At 36.3% G+C, this 16,851-nt stretch overlaps 2 protein-coding genes across 2 annotated transcripts in view; one reads left to right on the top strand and one right to left on the bottom strand.

Annotated features, from left to right (window-relative positions):
* LOC119596388 (metaxin-2-like) overlaps positions 1 to 5,734 on the top strand; it is a 92,215-nt gene extending 86,481 nt beyond the window's left edge. The window contains exons 3-7 of the mRNA XM_037945602.1: positions 714 to 790; positions 1,514 to 1,606; positions 3,678 to 3,842; positions 4,435 to 4,511; positions 5,004 to 5,734. Coding sequence (XP_037801530.1) covers positions 714 to 790; positions 1,514 to 1,606; positions 3,678 to 3,842; positions 4,435 to 4,511; positions 5,004 to 5,229 — 638 coding nt within the window. The 3' untranslated portion in view covers positions 5,230 to 5,734. The remainder of the gene's footprint in view (positions 1 to 713; positions 791 to 1,513; positions 1,607 to 3,677; positions 3,843 to 4,434; positions 4,512 to 5,003) is intronic.
* A 3,340-nt stretch (positions 5,735 to 9,074) lies between these two features.
* On the bottom strand, positions 9,075 to 16,729 carry LOC119596294 (NEDD8). Its single transcript, XM_037945462.1, has 4 exons — positions 16,629 to 16,729; positions 12,552 to 12,569; positions 12,151 to 12,263; positions 9,075 to 10,167 (listed from the first exon to the last, which is right to left on the bottom strand). The coding sequence occupies exons 1-4, from the start codon at positions 16,644 to 16,646 to the stop codon at positions 10,074 to 10,076; spliced, it is 243 nt and encodes an 80-aa protein (XP_037801390.1). The 5' UTR covers positions 16,647 to 16,729; the 3' UTR covers positions 9,075 to 10,073.
* Between the last annotated feature and the right edge of the window lie 122 nt (positions 16,730 to 16,851).

The raw sequence follows: 16,851 nt of genomic DNA on the forward strand, positions 1-16,851 counted from the left end.
TATATATATATTATAATATAATATCTATCTAAAGAGCATGCCTGGGTATGGAATGATAGGGAAATTGGTACCATTTTTATTTGTACCATTTTATTTACCGTTGTAAGTACTGTCATTATATTTCCCATTCTTAGCTGTACTATTTTGTTTACTGTTATAATTAATGACATTATTATTAGTACCATTTTATTTATCATTATTCGTGAATATTTTACTTATCATTGTAGTCAATATTATTTTTGCAATTCGCGTACGTAATATTGTTCCTCTTTTTTGTTTTTTTGTGAAATTTAAGAATTGAGGAGATGGAGATGGAGTGTGCGTTGTCATGCGATAGTTGTCTGTTTAAATAATCCATTTGATACTGGAATCTGTTGTTTGATTCATTACGTTAATGCACGCATACGGACCCCCCCCCCCCAACACACAGAGTTTCTCGGTCTGTGCGCTCGTTTTCTCTATCTCTTCTCTCTCTGTCTGTCTGTCTGTGTGTCTCTCTCTCTTTATGTCTAGGTCTCTCTCTCTCTCTCTCTCTCTCTCTCTCTCTCTCTCTCTCTCTCTCTCTCTCTCTCTCTTTGTCTTTTCCTCTGTCTTTATCTGCCTCTCTTTCCTTCCTTTCTTCTTTCTTTTTACTTCCTTTCTCCCTTCCCGCTCCGCCCCCACATTTTCCCCCTCATCCCAGGTCGCGTATCATATCTTCTGTTATGTTCCAGGTCGTGTGCCGTTCATCAAGGCGGGCGCTTTTGTGGTGGCTGAACTCGACCCAATTGTGGCCTTTGTCGCTAACAAGGTAAGTCGGGTGAGCTCAGTTACTTACGCTCACAAACTTCAGGGAATGATGATAAAGGTGTAAGATACTCTGTAGCTTCGGGAGTGGGTGATTTCGAGTGGTTTGTAGGACTGAGGGTGTGCCATGGAGGGTTAATGGTATTGCTTATAGCATGGGGATTTGTATATAATAGTGTTCCTTAAGTCTTTTCGGTCGCGACCCTGAATGTGTATATATTGTTTCTTTCTTTCCGTCTGCCTGGCGACCCATAGGACAAGAAATTGATTTGAGGGAATCTTTATTCCTTCATATTTTTAAATGCATTTAACTCTCTTTGGAATAATTTGGAGGTCTTTTGGGTTTTCGCTGCTTGTCATTTCCCCCCAATCCCCCGCGACCCTCGAGAAGCATACTCACGACATGAGAATCATAGGATGGCTTGGGAAGTTGCCTTGTAGGATGGGGAAGGTTTCAGAAGGGTGTAGTGCATGACAGGGTGCGTGTCGACAGGTCAGGGAATTTTGTGTAGCATTGGGTGAGATGGGATGGAAAAAATATGGGACTAGGTTAGGATGCTTTTAAGAAAAAGAAGAAAAAGGACCGAAAAGAAAAAAAAAATGTGTATTAGAAAGTATTCTTTGTATTCTGTATCGCCGAGAACGTTATTTATTACTGAACGAATTTACGAAGGAATTAAATGCATTTCCTCATCTTATTTTTGGACTTAATTGTTTCTTCCCCAAGGGAGTGACCTTGACAGACGGCCTGGACACCACGCAGAAGGCAGACATGAGAGCTTACATGTCACTGGTTAACAACGTGCTGGCAAATGCAGAGGTGGGAATATTTGCTTTCGTTCATTTGAAGTCATGTTATAACACTTTTGTGGGTGAAATATTTGTTGTGGGTTATGTATTTTTAGATTTGTTATATTATCGTTATCTGGGGAAAAAGTGCATGTTAATGGGTTATATATTGTGTGAATTCAGGTTGCATTTGTAAACTCGGTTTATTCATATATTAAAAGTTGTTTTAGTAATGGCTTCTTTGTTTATTTCTGCATGTGAGCATTGTTTTGAAAAATATGTAAATGATCATGCTTGAAAAATATGTTAATGATCATGCATAAATATATGAAGGCGCGCCAATGCCCGTGCGAAGCAGAAAATTGCAAATGTTTATTAATTAATTGACAAGAAAATGTACCTTTACTTTTCTTAGCCATTGCAGCTAATCGCTCATTTATCCATCTAGAACAGAACTATGGCCTTCCAATTTTCGTAATTCTACTTATTAATATTTTATTTATTAAATGCCGAAAATCTTACTATCCCTCCTTCCCCCTAGCTTTATTATCCTTCCTCCTTCCCCCTAGCTTTATTATCCTTTCTTCTCTCCCCTATCTTTATTATCCTTCCTCCTTCCCCCTAGCTTTATTATCCTTTCTTCTCTCCCCTATCTTTATTATCCTTCCTCCTTCCCCTATCTTTATTATCCTTCCTTCTCTCCCCTATCTTTATTATCCTTCCTCCTTCCCCCTATCTTTATTATCCTTCCTTCTCTCCCCTATCTTTATTATCCTTCCTCCTTCCCCCTAGCTTTATTATCCTTCCTTCTCTCCCATCTTTATTATCCTTCCTCCTTCCCCCTATCTTTATTATCCTTCATCCTCTCCCCTATCTTTATTATCCTTCCTCCTCTCCCCTATCTTTATTATCCTTCCTCCTTCCCCCTATCTTTATTATCCTTCCTTCTCTCCCCTATCTTTATTATCCTTCCTCCTTCCCCCTAGTCCTCCTTCCCCTAGCTTTATTATCTCCCTTTTCTCCCTAGCTTTTTTATCCTTCCTTCTCTCCCCCATCTTTATTATCCTTCCCCCTTCCCCCTAGCTTTATTATCCTTCCTTCTCTCCCCTATCTTTATTATCCTTCCTCCTTCCCCCTATCTTTATTATCCTTCCTTCTCTCCCCTATCTTTATTATCCTTTCTCCTTCCCCCTAGCTTTATTATCCTTCCTTCTTCCCCCTATCTTTATTATCCTTCCTCCTTCCCCCTATCTTTATTATCCTTCCTCCCTTTCCCCCCATCTTTATTATCCTTCACTCCTTCCCCTATCTTTATTATCCTTCCTCCTTCCCCCTATCTTTATTATCTTCCTCCTTCCCCCTATCTTTATTATCCTTTCCCCCTTCCCTATCTTTATTATCCTTCCTCCTTCCCCTATCTTTATTATCCTTCTCCTTCCCCCTATCTTTTTTATCCTTCCTCCTTCCCCCCTATCTTTATTATCCTTCCTCCCCCCTATCTTTATTATCCTTCCTCCCCCTATTTTATTATCCTTCCTCCTTCCCCCTATCTTTATTACCTTTTCCTTCCCCCCATCTTTATTATCCTTCCTCCTTCCCCCTATCTTATTATCCTTCTCCTTCCCCCTATCTTTATTATCCTTCCTCCTTCCCCCTATCTTTATTATCCTCTCCTTCCCTAGTTTTATTATCCTTCCCTTCCCCTAGTTTTATTATCCTTCCTCCTTCCCCCTATCTTTATTATCCTTCCTCCTTCCCCCTATCTTTATTATCCTTTCTCCTTCCCCCTAGCTTTATTATCCTTCCTCCTTCCCCCTATCTTTATTATCCTTCCTCTTCCCCCTATCTTAATTATCCTTCCTCCTTCCCCCTATCTTTATTATCCTTCCTCCTTCCCCCTATCTTTATTATCCTTCCTCCTTCCCCCTATCTTTATTATCCTTTCTCCTTCCCCCTAGCTTTATTATCCTTCCTCCTTCCCCCTATATTTATTATCCTTTCTCCTTCCCCCTATCTTTATTATCCTTCCTCCTTCCCTCTAGCTTTATTATTCTTCTGTCTTTTCCCTCAACATACATTATACTTACTTTTTCTCCCCTCAGCTGTACCTGTCATGGATCGACCAGGTGACCTACGAGGAGGTGACAAAGCCTCGCTACGGCTCAGTCTACCCGTGGCCCATCAACCACGTGCTGACCCGCCAGAAGCGCAACCAGGTCCTGCGACGCCTCCGTGTCCTGGGCTGGAAGCAGAAGTCGCTGGAGGAGGTTGATATTCTTGTTTTTAACGCCTACCATTGTTATTACTATCGCCGCTAAAACTACTGTTACCATTACCATCACTCATGCTAACACCACCACCAATACCAATACCTATGCCACCACCACTGATACAGCATTGTTAATAGTATCATCACCACTGATGACAATATGTCCAGTAGCAATACCACCACCACCAACTCCATCAATACCAAGACTACCATCACCATTAATACCAATACCAAGACTACCATCACCATTAATACCAATACCAAGACTACCATCACCATTAATAACAATGCCACAACTATCATCACCAGCAGTACCAATATCACCTCCACTATCAATACTTATACCACCACCAACACCAATACCACCACTGATACCACAACCACCACCACCAAAACAACAATGCTGGTAGCCATTAACAGCATTGTTAATAATACCATGACCACAACCTATACAACTGCTAAAACCTCCACCACTAACACTAACAGCACCACCAATAAATAATGATGTGGACGAAAAATATAATGTTCCTTTTGATTTTCTCCAGACATTATCGTCACTTTTCATCTAAAATTAGTTTTCTATTTCACAGGTGTACAATGAAGTTGAACACTGCTGCAATGCCCTTTCCGAACGACTCGATAACCACGAGTTTTTCTTTGGAAACAGGTGAGTTTGCCAAAAGTTTTCCAACTCTAAAAAATTTACAGAATTGCGTGTTCAGCTATTCATAACTATTCTAGTCCTTTTGCAGCATGCAAGCTTGCTATTTGTTATTCATCTCTGAATGCTGATGTGTTTGCTTTGCTGGTCAGAGAAGTTGAAGTCATCTTTAAAGAAGTATCAGTATTTAAATGAATTTTAAATATCTTTCAGTAGTGAATCTGATTTGTATCCCAAAGTTATCAAAGTTATCAGTGATAGTAAAGTGATGTATATTATTTTAAAGAAACTTAAAGTTAAATATGGCAACCTAAATAAAAAGATTGAAAATATTGACTAAAGTAAGCTTTCCCCCCTCCCCTCTCAAGGATTTTTCCAAGCAGTAAATCCACTTTTTCTCCGTTTCCGTCTCTTGCACTCAGTTGCACTTTTTTCCCCCCACATAATTTTCTTTTCCCAAATAATTACTTTCTCAAACATTCTCCTCCCCTTTCCCAGACCAACAGAGCTAGATGCCTTGGTTTTTGGCCACCTGTTCACTCTCCTGACCACACCTCTCCCTGACAACCGCCTGGCAACTATTGTCAGGTCATTTGGCAACCTTGTCAAACTGTGCCAGGTGGTTGAGAGGGACTTCTTTGAGAAAAACAACGGAGGCAGCAGCAGTGGCAATGGAGAGGGAGACTACGACAAACTGGAAGACTTGAACCAGGTGCCTATGTGATTACAGGATAGGAAATCAATTGAAAAATCACGATGCCTGCGTATGATAGCATATTAGTTGCATCGAAAGAAGTTATTGCAAATCTCCTAATTTAGTAATGCATTTTAAATCACTGTTGATTATTTGGAGAATTTTAAAAGTACAGTATTTGCCATATGTAATGAAATAACCATATATGCATTAGAACTTAGCAAGTATTTTTGAGGAACTTAAAGATTTATTTCTTATTTTTGTATATAGCATTGTGAATTGTAGAAATAAAAGCACTGATAGTTTTCTTTTCCAGGCTATTTTAACAATGTTGATATCATAGGTAAATTAATGCACTTGTTATATTTTGTAATTGGAAGGAAAGCCTTCAACTTTCCGTTATACAGTGCTTGTAAGTAGTGTTATTAGTATGTCAAATGTATAGTGATCTGTTTAAAATATACTGGACATTTAACAATTGTAAAAAGCCATGTCTGGCATCCTCTATCTTTTTCAATAAATTTTCAATACAGCTTTTTTTGGCCTGCCTATCCTATTTTAAATTTGTATTATAAGTGCTTGTTGATAATTAGAAAACAACAATGCAACTTAATAGACAAACTATATGAATGTTTGTATATATTATAAAGTAAATGATAAAATCTAAGAATTTCATTAAAAATTCTAAAACTACTGCATTTATATACATATTATATATAAATTAACAGTAATTATAAACAAATATAATAACATATGAATGATATATAAATTTATGAAAGATACAAAAATATTTATATAAATGTATACTGAATGCATTCATATATTTAATTAAATAATAAAAAATAAATATGTATATCTACTCTGCTTCAACTGGTTTCTTATCTGCCCATTACTCCTTGTGTTGGGTGTTAGCACTTCATGGCAAATAATTACAGATGGTCGGTGATGCTTCATCACATTGGGAGTCTCTGTAATAGGATGAAGTCTTGCATAGCCTTACTGTGAGCTAGACAATCACCAAGGCAAGGATGGGAGTGCATAATGTATAGACATCTTGCTCAACTTTCCCAAAACTTTCACCCATTATAAAAATTAATTTAACTATCTAAACTGGCACAAAGATACTATAAGAAAGTTACATTCCATTTGAAATAAAGAAATGAGCATATATAATATATAATAAATAGTATATAGTATAGAGGATGTAATCTACAGTGCATAATATGCAATATAGTGTATAATTTAATGTATATAGTATCCTTGGTACTGCTTAACACTATAAACAATGAATATATACTAAATCTACTATAATTACATTTGTTAGACTTGCACAAGATACAAATTCTCAAACTCTAGTTGCATGAACTAAACCAAAATTTGGTTATCTCATTACTTATCTGTTTTATAAAAAAAAATTATAATCTTAAAAAAAAAAAAAAAAATGTTTGGGAATTATAATTTAACAAAGATCAGTATCTGGAAATGAGAGATATATATATATACGGCATTTCGTCATAGATATATGCATTCTTGTCAAAGAAATACAAGGCATATCGCTTATATCTGTCATACTGTACATGGTAATAAAAAAAAAAAGGTAAAATTATTTCTGTATTGAGAAATAAATACTGTTGCTTAAGATACAAATCACTACCATCTTTACTCTACATCTTGTGCTACATAAAGTGAGATTGTAAGCATGATGGTTCTGCAAAGGTTTTCTCTGTTTGGATCTTGATCAATTACATACATGTTTACGTATACAATTTACACTGAAAATGTTAATCTAATGATTGCTGAAGGCGTAACATACATATGTCCACTGGTATTTAATAACTCATTGCTTCCGAATAACATGCCTTGGGGAGAATGGGACATGTAATGCTCTAATTTGCTAATGGTTTATATGAAGGAGACGATATTTAGCAAATAAATCATTCACCTGCTATGCCTATTGCTGCTGCTGTAAACCTGTAAATAACCTTCCCTCTAATTTCCATGATCAGTCTCACATCAACTACTTAGACTGTCATACGGCACTCTGCCAATGTGACTATCTAGAAGTATGACAACAAAAGGGAAGTACTGAAACCATGGGAGTAGTAGTCTTGTATATAATTGCATACAATGTCTTACTTCATAAGAATGAGAAAAGAAAGAAAACTTTTTCTCTCTCAATAAAACTGCATGCAATTGTTTGCATAAGAGTGTAACACATGTAATTTATTCACCACAACAGCCAAATCTGAAATAAGCCCAGCCAGCTGCCCATACTCCCCAAAGCAGAGGCCAAGCACACCTCAAATTCTCCAGGAGGCAATTGGTTAATTGAATTTACACATAGTTGACTTTACCATTGCTTAATCACCAAGGAGTCAACTATTAGTCCAACCTATCTCACCTGTTTACCCTTTTCCATGAATTACAGAAAGTTTTATTCTAAAATTTATGATTAGTATTTCAATAACATTATAATACTAATAACAACATTACCAATATTAATAACCAGAAAAAAGATAATTCAAGAAATGGGGAAATCAGGTGTGGTCAGTAAGATCTACTACCTGACTCCTTGGTGGCTGAGCATTTGTGGAGCCATCTATGTGCAACAAAATTCACAAAAAATTTCAGTTGAAAGAACATTAATCCATGGTCGATGGATTCAAATGATAAATCTAAATCAAGATGTTCATATAACCCGTGATCAGATCTGAGCCTATGAACAGGTGTCTCACAGCCAATACTAAACAGATGAACACTTGTCTATAGATTAATTAGTATACTTTTCATAGTATGTTGATTAATCTAGACACTTCATAGTGTTTATCTGTTTTGTATACCCTTGATGTAAAATGTTTAGACACAGATGCAGGATTGAATCTGACCATGGATTAAATGAACAGCTTGAATTACTTTTTATATGTTGCAATCTAATCAAATTGAAGGAATATTTATGTAATTTTCAACTAATTATAAATAAGTTTGACCTCTCTCAGAACCACTCCACCCACTAAATGACATTAATCTAATGCAACAACAATAAAAGTTGCTACTTCATTGTTTAACTTCTGACTTTGTTAAACCAACTTTTAAAATAAATTACATGTAAGCAACATTTCTTAATTAGTAGAATTTCTAACAATTTACTATTTACCATCTGCAATATCAGCAACCAAATATAATGTCATATAGAACTGCACAATAAATCATAGGTCTTGAGCATATAACTTCAACATACATCATAAAAGGCAATGATCATTTTGATCTGAGCATACAACATATTGCTCTCATGTCCTGACTCAATCCTGAGGCAATACATACGCAGTCAACACTATCCACCATTTCTAATAGTGGAGGATTTATGGTTCCTTAGTGGCACTACTCCATCACTTTAACACAGCGGATACCAGTGTAAACACTGACCTCATGGCTATACTTTTTCCTACACACTTTTATAAGAGCAATTATTTTATTTTCTATATTTTTTTTTATTATTACATTGTTGGGTAACCCATAAAAAATGGATATTCATTAGTTTAAATGTAGATGTGTCTCATCAAAATATCCAGTAATAATATCTTTACAGTTTGAAAAAATTAAGCAGGCATTTCCTGTAACCAAAAACATTCTAATATTCTGTTAAGTGAAAGTATGTGGCTAAAAATCTTGTATCAAGACAACTTTCATCTATTTCTTCTTTTCTCTCTAGAATCAAAATCCTTTAAAATAATTATGAACAGATCATTATATTGGTATATGCCTGCCTTTTAGTAACATAATCCTTTGGGAAAAATACTGACACAACTAGGGCTCCTAATTTCTAAAGATTACTCAAACTACCTTGCATAGTAATCAAAGGTTAAGAAAACAATATCTTTAGAAAAAAATTGTATTCCTGACTATCTTAACATATTAGAAGACATACACACTGAACATCAATTGAAAACTCACTGAGTACAACTCTTCAGATGGGATTAAATGAAATGTAACTGACAGAATAAATAAAATTACTGAAATCCATTTACTTTTTTCGATCTTCAAGTACAGTGGTTGCAACTGTTCTCTTTGTCAACTGCGAACAACAGTAACTCAAGATAAGCACACTGCAAAAGGGACAGGAAAGGGAAATGGGAAAGGAAGCAAAGTGACTATGCTTATTTCAACCACTGACGATGGAATATGTTTCACGTGGTTGAAAATTTATTATACCTACCAAGGTATAAACTGAACTGTGAAGCATGAGACTTGGATCTTACAAAATCTAATGGTTACAAAGCATGTATGTATAACTATAAAATGTATCCACTGACAATAAATTCATTAATATGCATAGAATACGAAGTTGAATTAAATGAGTTGTCCATTGGTTCTGACAATTATATATCATAAAAACAGTAAAATATTCAAATTTAAGGTTCAATTGGTTTAACATTCAGTGCTAACACTGGTGAGTTTACTTGTTGGTGTATAGCAAGTATTTATATAAAATAATTTCCACTTTGAAAGATTAACTTTCTTTAGCAAGCTGTAATGCCCAAGTGACATTGTCAAAAGTGGTTTTGGGATCCTACATTTTCTTAAGCTGCAGTTTGACAAAATTAAAGAAAGAAAGAAAGAAAAAGAAAGAAAAGAAAGAGAGAGAGAGAGAGAGAGAGAGAGAGAGAGAGAGAGAGAGAGAGAGAGAGAGAGAGAGAGAGAGAGAGAGACCTAGTCAGGCTTTCCCACTTGCTAATCAAACTGGCTTCAGCTACCACAACTCTCTGTCGCTCACATTCAGTTCTGACTGAGATCTTGTCCCTGGCAGAGCTAACATACTTCTCCTTACTCTGGCAAGCAAGAGGGTGAGAAGGGGTTCTCCTATAATCACAGTCATCCTAGCACTGGGGGCATCCACCTCGCAGAGCCAACACTAAATGGAGCACAGAGCCACCCTGGACTTTGTAGTCTGCTGCCGTCTTCTCATCATTCCTGAAGAGGATGAGAATTTCAGAGCGATTCAGAGATCTCATAGGGATATGACTAATACAAATAAAGTTTTTAGAATCCCTTTCACACAAATATCTTATGTAGTGATACTTAAGATGGGGGGGGGGGGGGGATAAAATAAAGGATAAAGTAAAGGAAAGAAAATTAAATACAATCAGATATGAAAAATCAGAAGTTTCATAACACTTACTCCAAAGGCAAACAGAAGGTCAGATCACTAAAAGAAAACAATGTACAAGAAAGCAGAGATAGGAAGAATTTTAATGATAAAAAAAATTGCACTAATGGATTTATCCCAAGAATTCCAAAAATTATATTTCCTGAAATGAATAGCAATGCATCAATTATCTTAAGGAGTTATCACATGGGGATAAAATTTCCATAACATTCTACAGTCTATGGTCTCATCTTGTCACACTGTTTAATTCCTATCACAAGGGACCATGCTTCCATGTAGTCGCTAAAAAAAGCATCTTTACTCTTTCTGATTTAACAATATGATACAACGAAAACTGCTGGAAAAAGTGCCATTAGCTCAACCTGATATTGGTATCCCTGACAGGGGTATTATTTGGAGGAGGGAGTACCCCCCCCCCTGGGCCAGTTTTTATTTATTTATTATTATTATTATTATTTTTTTTTTACAAATTACATCTATATAGATCCTATTATAGTTTTACATATCCCTAGAATAACTAATAAAAAAAAAAAAAAAAAAAAAAAAAAAAAAAAAAAAAAAAAATTTACTTCACTCAGCTACACTTAAAAAAATTAGGGTTTTGAAATGTATAATACTATTAATACTTCGTGTTACCGCCACCAGCTTGGCGATCACTGGCAAGTCTAGCTGTAAACATGCCACTAACGCTGCCATTAACTGGCGTCCATCTGCAGAGTGCAATAATTCCCATACATATTGCTCAGACAACTACGATATGATGATTGGGGGAAGTCTTTGCCTATGGCTGTCCAAACATTCTCAATAAGACTGAGATCACAGTGCAATCATGGGGTGTTGCTGATATCATGCCTTCATGACACTGCTCGTGTGGATAGGGCTGTTATCCTGGACGAGGTAAAATGGCTTTGAATCGGGGAACACCACGGCCCTGATTTATAGTTGATTTATAGTTTTGAATGACCTTTACTTGATCGTCTTTCTCTAGGGCACCTACTTCTGGCCTTGTCTCTGATGGATCCAGTTACCTGGTGTCGATGGACCCACAGTGACATGGTTGGCTTTGAAATACCTAATCTTGATAGTACCTCAGAGTAAAGCGTAATTATGGCAATACAAATGGTCTATGAGGTCTCCAATGCTAATAGTAGCATGATACAAGGCCCTAGCCATATCAACTCCAAAACACTATTTAAATACATTATGAAGCTTCATCTGTTCCAAGATTTGAAAACAAGTACCAACATTTCCGAATCAACTTCTAGCAATCGTTTCAGTTTCATCTACTACTCCCGAGTAAAGATACTTTTTAGCAAGTGTGCAATGAAGAAAACATACAGACTATGTTCTATAGGTGTGACATCTCTGAGTACCACTAAGGAGACTCTTAATTCACAAAATAAAAGAGCACATACTGCTGCACTGTGTGGATTATATTATGTCAATTAACCACTGTTGATAAAAGAGATTTATCATTTTTTTTAGCAAATCTACATTCCATTTAATTCTATGAAATATTGGCTAGATCATTTCACTTGATTTTTTTTTTTCTTACATACCACACAGCTTGGTTTTAGTTTACTGAACTTCCCCTAAAAAACAATAATAATGACTATAACAACAGAAATAAAACATGGAAAGAAAAAAGAAAAGAAACGAAATACCTACAAAATAACCTGCACAGGTCTCAACAAGAAACACAATAAACCAGACCTTATGCATTATTCTAAAACAACATCCATTACTTCTTTACATTGCACTATATTACAAAAAGCATTACATCTTACATCTGCTTTCCTGAGAAAATGAGTCGCTGCTGGGGTGGAGGAATGCCCTCCTTCTCTTCCACTCTCTCCTTGATTCGCTCAACCTTGTCTGTTGGCTCAATGTCTATCTCAATCTTTTAGAAGAGGAAAATGAAAAAAAAAAATATATATATATATATATAATGATCATGCCTATAGACTTTTTCAAGTGTATTTCAATTATGCAGCATCTTTAATACTTGGTAGTTATATGGTTATATAGTGTTATGCTTTCAAAGCACATTCTTAAAGGAAAATTAAAGAATTGCATGTACTTGTCAAATTACAGGCTGGTCTTATTTCATTACAGAATATCTTTTAAAAATCTGAACAAGACATGAATACTATGAAGAATCTTGCTTAAGTATCACAAGAATACAAACCTCCTTTCCAGTCAGGGTCTGAAAGAAAAGAAAAAAGAATTAGTGAGAAAACCAGTACAGTTAACTATCACACAATACTTTATCCCTCTTGGTTTGTAAAATATTATTGGATATAATAAATATTTACGATAGCCTTTAGCAACATACACTTCAGATCTTTACTAAGAGTAATTACATAACAGAGAAAAGGGTTTGCAAACCATGACATTTGTCCAGGTTTGCCAGAGCTCTTATTTCATTCTCACATTAAAGCACAGTGTTCAAGCTCAGTCACCATGAACTAAATCCACTACCCTCTCTCCCCCTGCTTCTCTCCTTACTTACTTTCATTCTGTATCTTCATGTGTGTGTTTATATTTGTTTGTCTGAAAGATGCAATAATGCAATACCACATTGATAGAAATATATAACAACCTTCCCTGACTGGGTCTCAAACCTAGGTCACTCCAGATATGAAACCAGAGAGCCAGTAATATGTCTATTTGTCATTTTCTTTCTCTTATGCTACTCCCATTCCCCTTGTATATCATTTTATCTTTTCCTTCCACTATCTCATTTTTTCTACTGTCTCCCTTTCCTTACTTCTTTCCCTCCTGTATCTCTATCTGTCTTTGTAAGAAACTGGTATGAACACTCTGATAAAGTTTCTACTTATAATTATAGTTCATTTTACCATAAACTTAAATAAATCTCTGAAATAAAGGAGGCTTTTTGGGTGGAATATGGCAAGAAAATTCATTGGCAATAGATAAAAATACTGAAATCAAGTGAAACAGATGACATGAAAACAACAGGAAACTTACCATGTCACCCTTTTCTCAACATTGGAATTTGATTTTGAGATTTTCTTGTTATATGTAAACTCTTTTGCTATTCTATTTTCCTATTATTTTTCATTAGTCCTGACTTGAAGTATAGACCCTTTTAGCTTAAGATATACCAGCTTTCTCACAACTAACACAGTGGAGTTTATTTTTCTGCTATCAAAATCTGAAAAGACTGTGACGTAAGTGTTTTTGGCACTCTGCCAAAGGCCAAAACCTTCACCATACAGATTCTGAAACAGAGAATGTAGACCTCCCTGGCAAGTTACTGTCAAATAAAGAACCAAAGCAAGCTGTATCTTCCCTTAACATAATGGCAGAGGTGTGCTGGACTGTGCCAGAGAACTAAAACACAGAGATTGTTGCATTTACTTGATACAGTACCACTACTGGGGATCAGCAACTACAGATCATAGCTTATCTGCAGTATCTTTAAAAGAAATGTCATGGGTGTTACTTAGTCATATTTACAAAATCAAAAGTGAGAAAAATGGGTCCAAGCAGTAGAATAGACTACTGTCCAACAGTAAAAAAAAAGTGTCTTTCTGTGCTCTGTCCATTATTTCTGGAGTAAAGAATCAAGTCACTTTTCTATTAAAATTTTATCTAATTATTCTTGCTTCTGTAACCCCTTTGTAACATCCTGTGATATTTGACTAATTCCATAAACAAAGTCAACTTCGAAACATAAGGAAAATGGTAATTTTTAAACTTTGGACTGCATTTACTAGAGATTTAGCTCAATGATCACAATGCCACTTCCATCTCAGGTCTAGATGCTCAATCCCAGAATATGCATGATGGAGGTTTGTTGTCCTATTGCTAGACTGGCAAAGGCACAGAGGCTTCAGTCACTGCAGGTGCATCTCTGGTATGCTACTGTAGGATTCCTTTTTTCAGATTGTTTTTAGTATGTAATGGAATTACTTTGTGTTTTTAAATCTCAAAAGAGAAGGAAAAAGAAATCAGGAGAAGAAAAGATTTTGCAAAACTGGATGAGCCAAGGGCTGAGGCCCAAGGTGGGGGGAGATCCCCAACATTGGGCCATCTTCTAACCTACCCCACAGCAACAACAGGTATGGGGTGTGGGGGGTCAAAAAATGCCAGTATGACAGGGTTTTAATGTGACTGCTGCAACAAAGGCCAAAAGGTCTACCTGATGAAGATTTATTGTAGGTCATTACCTATTTTTCTCTATGGTGATGTCCTTAAAGAACACACAAGTTAATTCTATTGGTTTTCCAGCAAAAGACCATCCACTAGAGACTCAACTTTACAAATTTTTCTCAACAATTTAGGTCACCATGATTGGGCATGCCCAGAGCCTGAGGTTGATTGGGGGCAAGACAGAGCTGAAACTTGGGAGCAACGAATCAATTTAGGCTTTGAGCTTACTGGATTCTTTTTCGTTTGTTTGTGGCATCACCATTTGTGCATGCAGATTATATGTTGTACTGATGACAACTTTTTTGGGTAATACATTCTGGTACAGACACACTCGCTAGAGACTTGGCCCCTAACTCTATGTCACAAAATTTATTCAACATAAGTTGCCAGGAATGTGTGTGCCTCTTGGTCATTGCTCAAAGTGAAGGTTGATGGATTGTTTTCACCTCATTATGCATGATGAGTTGAAACACTGGCACTGAGTGGACTTAGGCTGTGTGTGGCACTTCTTGCAATCTATTTCCTGTCTGCTTCTGCAAATTATTTCTTGTACCATGACTGCATCTTTTCATCCTTTACAAGAATATAATTTCAGTAGCTTAGTGTGTCCATACCCTTAAGAATAACTGAGACTTGATGTAGAGGGACAGAGTGGAATGGATAGAAAAACAGAAATTATCATGAATAGGACAAACACAGAAATAAGAGGTAAAATAATACAAAAAAAAAAAAAAAAACAATACAAATAAAAAAGTAACTGTGCTAAAACTGTAGGTCTGCAATCATCTATGAAATACCATGGGTCTATGCACCCCTTGGATCTGGGTAATGTGACTATCACATCATGGAAAGATCCAGGTTGAGGGTTTAATGATGTGAACACGCCGTCATGGGAAAATTTGGCTGTAGGCCGGGTGACGCAAGCCTGCAGTTGTGAGCATTGTGGCTGAAGGCCAGGATTATAGAAAAGACTCGCCGTGAGTGGCGTTGGGCGACTTTATGTTATTCCCATCGATGCATGAAAGTCCGTGAGCGGTGACTGGAAGAGGTCCAGCTCTATGGAGGACACCATTTCCATGCTCAGCATCATATTCCTGGTGCTGTGAGCAGCAATGCAGGTTTTATACAGAAAATTAAATATTACATAAAAATACAAAAAAATTAAAAAGTAACATACTGTTACACTGTTTTATATTTCTTGCACGGAGTTATAGACTACCTTGATTGGAGTCTGTGCAAAGAAAAAAACTATTACCATCTGGATAATGCAAATCAAATGGCAAATATGGACATTGGAAAATGGCTAAAAAGCTAAAAATCCTTAAACATAAAAAGAGTAAACAACTTTGCAAATAAAAGGCACAGAGTCTTGCCACCAAGCACAAGTGTTCGCACGCACCCGGCCTACAAGGAGCCACCTGGCAGAGTGGCCGCTCACATGAGCCTATTGCCCGGATTTTTGGTGACATGGTTGTTGTGGCACAACCAGATCCAACAAGTTAACCAATGCCATGGCTCCCTTGCTCTGCTTACCAAGAGCAAAAGCAAGCCTCTACCACGTATCAAAGGCAGAGCTGATCTCAACAACCTCCTTTGTGCTTTACTGTACATTAAGGTTTGTACACCTTTGTGCTCACGAAACCACACTGCTTGACGTGGTTCAATGCAAAGTCATCCAACTGGACGAATTATAAAAATATCTAACGTCATAAACCGCAAACAACGTGCAAAATTTACATTAATTATTCGCTACAATAACAATCAAGCCCAGAATTGAGAATGTATTTTATTTCGACGATCATTATAAAATAAAAAAAACATCATAAAATACAATATAATCGGAGCATGAAGATCAATTCCCGCAGCTTTCACTAACAATTGCCAAATAACTCACTTCATCAAAATAATCGAGTATTTTAATGAAGGAAAAAATCAAAACATTCTGTCAACTTCCCGAACCGGGGAAGACACTCGCCTCTCCTTTCGCCCTTACACGCTTAATACCAATCTGTATTTCGCTATTAAATCATGCCCCGGGAGTATAGAGGAATGCATTTGAATTGTTGTCTCTAAACACTATGATTACCTTCACTTTGATCAGCATTTTGGGGGATTTTTTTCCGAACTTTTTCCTTCTTCTTCTTGGGCCTTGAAGTTTCGGGCGGTCTAGTTCCAGGTTGCGAATTAGATATTTATATTTGTGATTTACCTCAGTTTCAGTTATTAGGTCCATGTTTTATAATAATTGGATTATCATAAATGATTAAATACTCTTATTAATCTTATTAATGGCTTTTAGGTGAATTTTT

The sequence above is a fragment of the Penaeus monodon genome, chromosome 37, assembly GCF_015228065.2.
Source record: "Penaeus monodon isolate SGIC_2016 chromosome 37, NSTDA_Pmon_1, whole genome shotgun sequence".
NCBI classification, from domain to species: Eukaryota; Metazoa; Arthropoda; class Malacostraca; order Decapoda; family Penaeidae; genus Penaeus; species Penaeus monodon.

What these genes read in the sequence shown, in the direction of transcription:
- LOC119596294 (XM_037945462.1), bottom strand. An exon ending in ATTTTCTCAGGAAAGCAGAT is followed by an intron (nt 10,168 to 12,150) that starts GTAAGATGTAAT and finishes CATCCTCTTCAG; the next exon opens with GAATGATGAGAAGACGGCAG.